Below are 12,671 nucleotides of genomic sequence, written 5' to 3'. Positions count from 1 at the left end.
AAGCTAAAACTACTCCAGTAAGTTCATCAAATGCCTTTTATCTACAATAGTCAACATTGTAGAAAGCATATTTTGTAGGAAAAGAATCAGAAAACATTGTTGGGGAGGACGCAGGGTCATCAAAGAAGTAAAGCTACATTAAAGTGGGTGAAATAGTGCTGTGCACTGCATGAGCTAGCTGCAAAATGAGGGGGTGGATCATTGAGTAGATGAATTGGTTTCCTTGAATTTCTCATTTGTGTCTGCTATCACTTTTATCACTTATTCTTAATGACTTTTAAAGACTTGAATTAAGTATCCCACTCCTGGATCTCCTGGAATCCAGTTTACAATGACCTTTTCCTTTACTCTACTAGCAAACAGCTTGCTGTTCTCTGCTCTTACAGATAATGACCTACTTCTTTTAGCTAATCCCTTCCTCTTAGCCAGCATTCCTCCTTCTCATCTCAGTTAGATTCTGTCTCGATGTGCAAAAAAAGAGAAACCTTCATTTGTCCCATGTTGATTATTATGGGATGTTCTTGCTGTTTTATACTTATCTGTCTCTACATTGTATAATGTGCATGTCATGACCACAGAATCTTTGCCTATCTTCTTAAATATTGTTCTGTCTAGTGCCTAGATGTGCAGTGAACTTATGAATATTTTCTAAAATGGTTGACTTGATCCTGGGTTCTAAAAGGGATTTTTCTTTTTTCTTTTTGTTTTGTTTTGGTTTTTTTCAAGACAGGGTTTCTCTATGTGTATCATTGCCTGTCCTGGACTCACTTTGTGGACCATGCTAGCCTCAAACTAAAAAGGGGTTTTCAAAGATATTAGATATAGCAGGGTGTAATGGCTCAAGCCTGTATTCCCAGCACTGTTGGAGGCCCAGGAAGGTGGATCTCTGTTAGTTCAAGGCCAGCATGGTCTACAAAGAGTCCATGACAAGCAAGACTACACAGAGAAGCCCTGGCTTAGGGGTGCTTGATATTAGATACATGGATCTCGTTGCAGTTGATCTATGAACATTATGTGAAAAGATTGTGGATCTCTCTCTCTCTCTCTCTCTCTCTCTCTCTCTCTCTCTCTCTCTCTCTCTCTCTCTCTCTCTCTCTCTCTCTCTCTCTCTCTCTGTCTGTCTCTCTGTCTCTGTGTGTGTGTGTGCGCGCACACACACACACACACGCGTGCATACATACAGAACTTTGTAAGTATGGAAGCTAAAATTTGATTTCTGGTATTTTCCTCAGTTGCTCTCCAGCTTATATTTTGAGTGAGGGTCTCTTGCTAAACTGGCTAGATTGGTTAGACAGTAAGCTGCAGGTACATACCTGTTGCTTCTTCCCAGCTCTGAAACCGTAGATTTTTGCTACTGTACCTGACTTTTTACATTGATTTGGGAATTCCCACTCAAGTCCTCACTCTTGCACAGTGAACCTTTTAGCCACTTGAGCTATTTATTTCCCTAGCCCATGGAACCAGTGTGTTTCTGATGACGGCAATGTCATAGTGGTCTGTGAATAAGTGTGACTGTATCTGTGGAGGAAGCTTGACAGTCAACAGTATTGGTAGGCAAGGATTAAAGTACCAAGTTGTGCTTTTAGCTCTAATGACTTGTTTTGAGACCTTGTGAACACAGAACTATGTCTTATTTTTCTTCCAAATAGTACAATTACAGTGATTCAGGCTGAAATATGTGAGGCATTCTCCTTAGTTTTGATAAGGACAAAGAAAAAAAAAAGTATTCAAAGCATAAGATAGATGTAATATGTATCAGTGATTTTGCATTATATCAAAAGTGTATTTTGTTGCATGTTGCTTATGTTTTTCTGAACAAATGTAGAACTCGATGCTAGGAAAAAACGATACAGTTAACTGACACACATGTTTACTTTCTTTTTTCTTTCACTTTTTGAGACAAAATTCACATTGCTACCCAGGGTAGCCTCAAATCCATAGTGTTAACCAGCCATCTCCAGTTAAGAGGTGTGAACCAGCATGTCGGTCTTAGAGACTTTGTCTGAGTGGGGTGTAAGAGTTGGCATGATATCATCTTGTTTTGGTTGTTCTTTGAGATGATGATGAATTCTCTTTCATTTTCCCTTAATAGAGGGGACTTTCAGCACTGAAGTGGCATGCCTTACTCATGTATCCAGTTGTTCACTCTACCAGACAGTCCTTTCAAACTTCTAAGGATTAATTTGGCTATTTCCAAAATTGCCTAAGTTTAATCACAATTGGATTTACTATTATTTTGGGTAATTCCAGTTATTCAAAGCTCCACTTCATTTCCCTTTTGGAGCAAATTGTTTTATACATAATAATGATAAGAAAATTAACTTTAAAATCTCCTAGCTGGTAGGACAAAACCATGTCATTTCCGTAGTTCTGGCTCTTAGTCATCTTTTCCATTCCATCTTTCAACATAATTGCTCTGTTTTTCTAAGTGTATACAGATGCACTTCTGATGTTTCCTTACTTAGGGTTCTTACCTCAGAATCAAAGCACCATTGTTTTATTTTAAATTGTTTTTAACAAATGGATGGTTGACAGTGTGTATTTTCCCACATATAGGGATAAAGTTAGCAGTATTTGTGCAGTGCCTATTCTTGACTCAACTGTTCTATGGGCAGAAAAGGAGCAGTACAGAACCACCCCGAGCCCTACAGCCAAGCAGTTTCTTGTAAAATCATTACATTCTGTATTAACTGTGTGTCCAAGCTCCTGCATGTGTGCAGTTTTGTGAATAGAATGTTTATAACTTTGCACCAGACACCTTTTGAGGAAACCCTTCTCACCAAGGTTGAAATAAAACATTGGTACAAGTGTCCTTGGGCAGTATGACTAAAGCCTTAAAAGGCTTTCTTCAGAATATGGTGTAGTGATTTTATATCAGATTTTATCACTAGGTTTTGCTGTGTTTTTTTTTTTTAATATAATAAAAAATAGTCTGTGGTCTGGTTTTGAAATAGTTTCTACTAGTAGTGACTTACTATTTACTTTCAGAATGGTGTGATTTATATGGTCAGAAATTAGCATGAGAACGATTCTGTATCTTCATCTCCAATTGTGTTTTGTGCATACAAGCATAAGTTTCAATCATGTAGTATGTAGAAAAAACTATACAGGAATTTTACAGAAAAGAATTTAAATCACAATATGCCTGCATTATGAAGTTGTTGACTTATCAAAACATCTTGCATTAAAATCTTCAGTGTAAATTGAGTAAGTGGGCAGTAACAATATCAAGTGTTTATGTATATTCCCAACTTCTGATCACTTTTCTTGGCCAGTTGTTATAATTACCTCTCTTCACAGTAACTGTATGAGATAGGTGACATTATTCCTTCAATTTCACAGATAAGGCTGTTGAAAGAGAAAACTGAAGGACTTTTCTGCAGGCACATGACACATAGGAGCTTTGCATTACCCTTAAGTTTTGCAACTCAACTACTTTTCTCAGTGTTTATATTGTTCAGTATATTTAATTGCTTAGTCTTAACTGCCGAACCAGAATCGTATATTTCACAGACTGTATGGTATAGACTATTATGATAAATTGGAAAATGTTTTCTTGAAGTGAACCAGGAAAAACAAAAATTAACTATATAAATATTTATTTGACTGTTTGCCAAAGTTAATTTGAAGTTGAATTACAGATTCTTAGAAGATTCTCTGGAGGTCATTTTTTAGTTTGGGAAATCAGATATGGCACTAGAGATGTCTTCATTTTTTTTCTTATACAGCATCACTTTGTACATTTCAAAAATCCTTAACTAAATATATACAGCTTTGTTACCAGTGCAAAGGAACGCTATGAAAAACTCTCCAAGCTGCTACATAGCATGACACAATTGTGCCAGAGTGCAATGGGCTACTATGCTGTTGACATGAAGAAGGTTTCTGTGGAAGAGTTTTTTAATGACTTGAACAACTTCAGAACTACATTCATGGTACGCGACAGAGCTTTCATTTGTTTTCTGAAAAGTCTTCTTGCAATTCTTTCTTGTCCTCTGTTTCTGTGTTATTTAATTATGTTATTGATTTTTTTTTCTTTTTTCTTTTGTTTTTTTGTTTTTTTTTTTTTTTTTTTTTTTGCAGTAAAACCTACCTTTTCTGGTGTTGCAGATTAGCTTTAAATTTTCAAATTTTAAATCTGTTGAAAAATATGTAGTTTGTTCTCTTTGGAGCCTTTTTAACATGAAAGTGTAATCAGAAATTTTGATTGAAAAAATGACAAATTCTGAAGGTTTTCATTTAGGCTCCCTCCTGGCTGATTACAGAGCACATTTATAATAAGTTTTTGGCTATGAATTTGCTTCTTTATGCTTAAGATCAATTTGTATTTTTGTGGTATAATTTTACCAAATTCCATGCAACTCCTGCGAAGCTTTTTTTCCCCTCCTTTTTTAATGCATTGTACAATAAGCTCCCCGCCGTTTCTCTTTGAGTAGGCTTTACATTCCTACGGTTTGCTTCAGACACTTTAATAGGGAGGTCAGGTCTTTGAGGTAGAATCCTTTCATTTAGGTATTAAAAAGATCTTTTGAAAAGTATTAGCTGATTAGATGGGGGAAAATCACACACACATATTCAAGTGAGAAGGTATTGTTGCTTCCCTTGGGAGACAGGGGATACAGTACTGCAAGGGAAAAATTGTTATTCTTACTAAATGGGGAAGTCATTTTATATTTCAGCAAATGTTTGTAAGGATTAAAAAGTTTTGAAGTAAAAAAAAAAGAAGATTGGATTTACAGAGCTGCTTTTTAATCTCAGGAAAACTTTATGGCTAGCTTCTTTGGATTCGGCTATAACCACATAAAAATGATTAGACTTCCTTTTAATGAAAACCCCATTTAATTACTAACACTTCTCATTCTGTTTACTCCCAAAATTCAGTGGTTATTTAGTTATTTAAGTTATTCTTGTTAATGGCTATGTACTTACTCTGTCTTCTTCTGATATACACCCGTGTGTGTGTGTGTGTGTGTGTGTGTGTGTGTGTGTGTGTGTGTGACTTTCTGTATAATACATTATTTTGAATTATCTAATTGCTTGTGAGGCACCATGCTTAGTAAACATTAAAATGTTTGCGGTTTCAGAAAGGTCGACTTGGATTCCAGGATGAAGTCACTATTACTTTGTTTGCTCGCATTCATCTATTCTGCACAAAAATGACCAAGGTTTATTTTGTGCTATGTGAAGGGAGATAGCACCAGGTCCTTGGTCCAGACCTACTGTTGCGCTGGAGGGCTTCCATGGCAACCTTTCTCCAGCTCAGTCCACACTACAATCCAGCTTCAACATGTGAAACACTGCTCCTTCTGTTCGTACTCAGCTGCCTCACTGTCCCCTTCTACTCATCTCTCCCAGGCTTCCCTTGGTCTGCTAATATTTAGGCCAGTCTTGTTTACCCCTGTGTGTCCAGTACAACGTGTCACTTGAAAATTGGTAAATTTTTGGAATAGTAAGTGTTCAGTGGGTGCCAGGCTTTAACAGTTAATGCATTCATTGTCAACCATATGCCAGGTTCCATCTTCACTTATTTAAACTTTACCACAACCAGTAGTAGTTATACTTCAGTGCCTATTGTAAAGAAAGACCAAGATATAGAGAATATGATTAGCCCATCGTTACATAGCTAGCCAGGAGCCAGTGTGCTGACCTAGGTTGTCTGGCTCCTAATTCAGTACCATATAGGTCTGTATTGTGTGAACTATTAAATGTGTGACATCTATAACACTTTGAAGTGGGACTAATTTGAAGTCTAGCCTCTGCTCCCAAAATAAAGCTCATGACCAGTTTCACTTGTAATAAATCATTTATTTTGTAATTGATTTATCTGAAATATTTTCAAAATACCTCTGCTTTTGAACGGAAGCAATTAAAAGCTATGGTGTCAAACCTCTGTAGTATACAGTTGACCAAACTACATCGTCTCTCCTAAGTATTAATACAGTCGCAAATAAGTTGTCTATATATTACTCTTCGCGTTTATTTTTTATTACATAAGAGCCTTGTTACGAGAGCTAAAGAGGCAACATCTGTTTCAGATTGCTGCCGCAGGCCATGTAGACCAAGAGGGGAAAATTTCAAGATCTTGTAGCTTCTGTGAAGAGCAGCTGTTCTTTTGACAGTGCTTTCACTCAGTTCACTTAGCCTGAGAGTCTGACATGGGAGTTAAGGTTTTGTTGCTGGCCTCTTGTTCCACAACAAGGCGCTGTGCTTCCTGGGCACCAGGCTAGTTAGAGTTACTGATCTAGCTTCTCCAGAAACGAGGGCCAGTGAAAGGTACGATGGAATTTTGTTAAACCTTAATTTCGTTCCCATCAGCAGTAGGAAAAACCCTCAACACACCCGTACTTGAGTGCTAGCCTCTCTCTAGACCCTGTGTACTACATGGGCACACAAAGTCCCACTCAGTGAGCTACAGCAGTACGGAAAGGCCCTGAGATGGTGAAGCCTAGACTTCTGTAAAAAGGCTTCAGTGTTGAGAGGAACCACAGCATACATGGTGCCTGCCTACCTGCAATTCTTTCTTTAGAGATTGCATCTTACTCATGTGTCAGGCATAGAGGAGGCATGTGCCCCGAAACGTGTAGAGGGCAGAGGACAACTTGGTCGGGAGGTTAGCTCTCTCCTTCCAGTACATGCGTCCTGAGGAAAGAACTAGGGTGATTTTACTTGGCAGCAAGCAAGCCTCTACCTGCTGGAACAACTCACTTTTTGAATCCTGCACTTTGGCTTGTGTAAAACACCCTGCTGTTAAGATTGCAAGAAAGTTGGAAGTAAGGACTTTTGGGTTTGGGGGTTTGTTTTTGTTTTAGTTTTTAACTTTTCTTTCTTTCTTTCTTTCTTTTTTTTTTTTAAAGACAGCTTGGTAAGTACCAGCACATAGCATATTTCATTTCTTCATACTTAACCCTTTCCATTGATGGCTTCACAGTGGAAGAAATGTTTCAGGGCAGTTTTGCTTTCAGAACATAAGAAGTTCTCTTTTAAGTTTGAGGACACTTAACATGAATCCTGGCTGGGATGGGGAGAAGTGAAGAGGGCGGTGTGAATCTGCCTTTCTGTGATACCTTTCTATTTTCTGCAGTACTTTTCTGTGGGACTGTGTCAAGCACGAAGTTAAGATTGGAGGCACTGGGCAGAAATATTAACTGCCAAGTGTCAGCTCTGCCAACTGGTGGTCTGCCAGCCATCCCCTTCCACCAAGTGGTGTGCATGCCCATATTCTCCATAACTACTCCTGAGTTGACATTTGTGAGTGAGGTTCATCCTTCACTGGCTGTAACCAGGGTGCTTGTCGCTAGTAGATGCTACAAAGCTTTGAAGAGCTTGCTCCATGTAGTATGTATTGTTCTCGAGTCCTGCTGGTGATCTTCCACATCTCATTCAACAACAAAATCAAATTCATGCTTGCCTTTGAATTTAAACTGAATTTTTTATATCTGTCCCTGCCTTGACGTGTACTGTGTATTCCAGCTCCCCTTTGTATCTTAGAAGAGGTCTGTGCCCTCGGTTGTCTCACCTGAATTACAGGATGTTATGTTTAATGCTCTCATTAGATGTTGCTTTTTTTTTTTTTCCTGTGAAAACTCCTTTGCTCTTAGCTTTCCTTACTCAAAATTATTAGCCCTTTTCATCCCTTATTACAACCTCAGAAGCTAAGTCTTCAGTTTTTGTTGTTGTTGTTCTTGAGCCCCTCAGTTAGAAAAGGGCTTTCCTGCTCTCTTCTTTTGACCTTTTGTTGTGACTCTCTTTTTAGGTAAAAGGTTTCAACCAAATTATACATGATAAGAAAAATCTGTTACTTCGTGTTTGAACATATTCAAGGACTGTGAATCCCGAGTGTTCAGTGTCAGATCACTCTTAGAGAATAATTTTTGATTTGTGCAGCTTTTGAACTCAAGTGATTGCAGAACATATGGACTTTTCTATGAGAAGGCACTGCTCTGAACATCCGTCTCTTACTCAGAGTGTGTAAGACCTTGAGTCTTGAAATTCTACCTTCGGGTTAGGATGTAGAAAGCATCCCGAAATAGCCCTTGCCTAAAGTTATTATTGAATACCCCAAGTTAACGAAGTGGTATATTTTGCCTTTTTCTTATTTATACATGTCAATAGACATGCCAGACTCTGTAGCTACTGTTTTCTAGTTCATAAAACTCATTTGGGCTGTTACCTTAGTGGCAAAGTGCTTGTCTAACACATTCAAGGGCCTGTGTTATGTCTGCAGCATTGGGAAAAAAAGAGCAAACAAAACTCCATGCTGTTCCTTGCTAAGCTTTATCTCCCAGGAGTACAAATCTCCTGTCTGAACGGTGTCTGGTGGCAGTCTGGAGGTAGGACGGTTTCTTTATAAGTGCTTAGTGAAGTTCTTCCCCAATTGGCTCTACTCTGCTTGTGTTGTCTTCCATTGTGAAATAAGCAGACTCTAGTATCTAGTGCCGCCATTGAGTTGTGCCTTCGTAGATTAGACATGACAGTAACTTGCAGGTTACTTAACCTTTCCGAGCCTCTGTTACCTGTCAGTGATTGCATGTAGTGGAGTTAAGAGCCAGATGCACATAAACCCTAGCTGTGTGCCAATAACAGATGGGGTGTTCTTGTCTTTCCTATTTCTTTACAATACTATTGGGATTTTTCAGTGACTTCCTGCATTTTTGTGTTTACATATAGAATATTGTGAGCAGAACAGACACCCAACTTGTGTTTAGCTATGGCATTCGATTATTTCTACAGTTACTACTTGTGCTTCATCCAATTAAGCGTTGATAACCATATTTTTAGCAAGTTTAGATTTATGTATTTGATTTATATCATATAAATATATATTGAACAAACACCAAAGCAAGAATGACTCGTAGACTCTTACTGTACCTGTTGGTCAAATAAAAGGGAGGAAACTGTTATCCCTTCTAACCAATGGGAAGGCATTTTAGTGGTTTTTTTTGCTTGCTTGTGTGTTTGTTGTTAAGAAGCACAGCTATGGCAAATCACTTAAATCACACAAGCTTGATGCTTGTCGGCTCTGGAGCCATTTGTGCTGACTGATATGTGAAGCAGCTAGACAGTAGCACGAGGGCAGAGCACTTAACGTGACCGGAATGCCCCTTGAGGCTTGCAGATTAATACATTTTCTGCTGTCAGAGGCAAAAATATCATGTGCAAGTCTTATGGTGGAGTGTTGAGCCAGCTTCTGTGACCATAATAGACAGCATCTTCAACCCATGCATATTTTGGTGGGTTATGATTTCAGAGTTGTATTTGGAGTCTTTTCACATAGGGCTTCTGTCTTCATTAACACCTTTATTATTCTGAGATCATACTTGGAGCTTGAAGGCTTCCCAGAAAGAAGAAAATATTCTGGTCCTCTGCCCCATCCTTTGGGCTCTGTTTACTTAAGCCATGTGATTAATCCTAGTTGCTTAGTATTTTGACTTTGCAAAGTTTGAGATGATTTCCTAATCATTATTCTTGTAGTTTTTCATATTGAAAACATACCTAATGCGATTGACTTGAACTTTGTCTTTACTGATAAGATTCCTTCTTACTTTGCCTTATTCAGGGGTGATAATACATGTATTTATTTGACAGACTGCTTCTATATTTTTTAAATGACTGGTAGTATGTATTTCCCTTAAGCATTTTATCAGTGAAATGGCAAAAAAATTAAAGGCTGGATTATTTTCAATAACAGCAACAATATATATACCATTAGCCCATGCCAGCTCATGTAACTGAAGAAGTTACCAACAAAGGGCAGACAGAAATGCATAAAATAACATTATGGTTATACATCAAATGTAGTCCTCTCCTACTTCATACACATCACCAGATACAGACATATGATACAGTAGGAGAGTATTGAAAAAGGTGATGTGCCTTGGAGGCTGACTTTTATGTGTTTAGGTTGGGACATATGAGTTGTTAGTTGGAGAGTTAACAGTAGCTCAGCAAACTGCTTCCCTACCAGCCTGCTTCCCAGCTCTACATATATACCATTCTATCCATTGGTTTGTCTCTGTTGAGCCTTATGATTGAGAAATAAAAGGAGCATTATATCACTTCAAAGAAAGACAGTGCAATGTGGAGAATCCAATTATATTTGGAAAGAACCTTCTAATTGATCATGCTTTGTTTTTGACTCTGTACTACTTGAAGTTTTTTTTCTTAGCTCAGAGATTTGCACACCAATCCATAGCAACCTTAAGGGTCAATAATATTACTAGTGGGCTAATGAGTGACTTGTTCACTTCTCTGACGCTGGCTTTATAGAGGAAAGGAGCTGGAGGAGGAACTAGATAATCATCAGCACCTACGTAGCTGTTGGGCTATTGTCGATCTCCACAAAGGGGATCTTTGTCCATTATCGTATTGGATCAGCAGGCATTGACCAGTGTTCAGTTCAAATGCTGACTTGTTCCTGCAAGCACAGAGTGTGCCATGCTTACCTGTCCTCTAAAATGACATGTGGCAATACTAGAAAACCACAGTGCTGTTAACCTTTACAAAATAGGATGTATTTAGTCATCAGTGTACCAGGGTTTTCATGTTGTTTGTTTTTACATTTGGGGAAATTTTCTAGTTATTAGGGAAAATATTTTATAAGAAACAGAAGCACATGCTTTTGACTCCTAACAAATGCCATGTTTAAGGTATTTCCTTCACGGGTCATGGTGGGGTGTTATAGAAGTAGACAAATACTTCCTAAATGTGTTGTTTTGTCAAATTAAAATATTTTCTGTTTTTCTGTTCATTCCTGATGATGAAGCCATCAAGACTTTCCAGGAAACATTCATATTACTGCCACTTGAGGGAAAGCACGCTTAAGCAAGGTGTTTACTGGCAATATATTAGACCCATATGTGTTTCTTTACTGAGAGAAAACAAGTCTGCTTCTGACAGTGCCCAGTGACCACACCTAGGAAGCACTGAGACTTAAACTGAGTTTCTGTAACTAAAGACACAAAACAAAAAGGGAATACTTAGGCAACACAAACTAAATTAGTGAAACTTGTGTTACAGATATCTATCTCAGGCTCACAAAACAAGTGTACATATTGAAAGCAATAAAACTGAATGGACAAGGCTTTTAAAGCTTTTTTTTTTTTAGTAAGATCTCTCTAGTTTTCTGAAACAAAAAATATGTAAGATACAAGACAGTACAATAGCTTGAACATACTGAGATGGATATCTAAAGCTATTTAAATAATTTGGATAGAGATGAAATATAATTTTTTAAAACTTAGTATCTATGGCTACGTATACTTAATACTATGATTTTATTTTGTTTTTTATAAGACTGATTAATATGCAAAATAATGTATTGCTTTGATTTAAGATTAAGCATTCCTTATATGCCTGTAAAACATTAAAACAGTCATTCTAAAATTTATTTTCAAATTTTAAATTGCAAATGTATACCTTACCTTCCTTTCAAAAACAACTTAAGCAATACTTTGAGGGAAAATGTAGGTAAGAAACTAGGTTTCTTTTCCAGAATAAAACTCCTGAGCGCATTAGATTTGGTAATATTAAAACAATGTGCATGCATATGTAAATTGAGTCCTCAGAGGAATAATGGCTAGACTTGAGGTTGAGAACTACATCTTGCCTTCCATATTTAATTCATCACGACACCTTCCCTGCCAAGTCATCCAGCCTGTATTGGATGCTTCCACTTCACTCCCATTCAACTTGGTGTAGCATCATATTCCAACATCTCTGAATAGAAACACTCACATTCTCATAGGAGCTATGAAATTTGGCACTCCCCTTATGCTTGGTAGAAGCATGTATTATCGACAGAAGCTAGAACATGGATCTTCATGAGTTGTTGCTGAATAAATCTGCTTGAGGCACTTGAATGATTATACTCTTATGAAAATCACAATTAAAATCGGTGAGATTATGAACAATATTTGCTAACGTGTTGACCTTCCACTTATACTAGAGAAGTGCTATAAGGCAAATATATGAATTAATGTTTTTAGTTCTTGAAATATCCACATATATTATCCTTTTTATAGAAACAACTGAGGCACTGCCACACAGCTTTCCAATGACAGATAGTCATTTAAGTAAAAGAATATAACTTTAGATTTCCATCTCATTAGATTGTACCATCATTCAAGTGTGTCACAAAAACCTCACATTATTTAAGAAAAATAATTGCTATAGCTAATCAATTTCATATCTGTTCTATTATCACACATTTTACCTCATATACTTTCTATATATGATATGTGTGTGAATGCGTTCTTAGAATTATGAATATCCAGTTACCGCTATTTAATCTTGTAACTTAAAACATGTGGCTGAGGTACCCAGAATTAGTATTGCTGAGCTCCAGCATCATATAAAATGAAATGAGAACTGTTATTCAGCCCCACACTATTAAACACCCTGGAAAACCTTACTTATCAGGCAGATTTTTAGTGAAGACTTTGGAACATCTATCTTACAATAATTTATCCAGTTACTTTAAGGCTCTTATACCCTTCTTACCAAGCTTTCTTCATAATCCGAGATGAGCCACTTTCAAAAAATTGCTGTTGCCTTAGAAAGTTAAGGAAATATCCCAGGACAAAAATGGATTAAAGACAAAGAGGTGAAAAACAGAGTTGTCAAGGCTGTGAAGTTGGAAACCAGGGCTTGTGCAGAATAAGGACATTACATCA

The 12,671-nt window shown here is 37.4% G+C and overlaps 1 protein-coding gene across 1 annotated transcript in view; it reads left to right on the top strand.

The window, feature by feature from the left end:
• Nucleotides 1–12,671, top strand: part of Diaph3 (diaphanous related formin 3) — a 453,079-nt gene that overhangs the window by 285,968 nt on the left and 154,440 nt on the right. The window contains exon 24 of the mRNA XM_051160890.1: nucleotides 3,771–3,935. Within this exon, the coding sequence (XP_051016847.1) occupies nucleotides 3,771–3,935 (165 nt within the window). The remainder of the gene's footprint in view (nucleotides 1–3,770; nucleotides 3,936–12,671) is intronic.

The sequence above is a fragment of the Acomys russatus genome, chromosome 18 (genome assembly GCF_903995435.1).
Source record: "Acomys russatus chromosome 18, mAcoRus1.1, whole genome shotgun sequence".
NCBI classification, from domain to species: Eukaryota; Metazoa; Chordata; class Mammalia; order Rodentia; family Muridae; genus Acomys; species Acomys russatus.
Note: the sequence above shows the minus strand (reverse complement) of the source record. Positions and strands in the feature narration are given on the sequence as shown.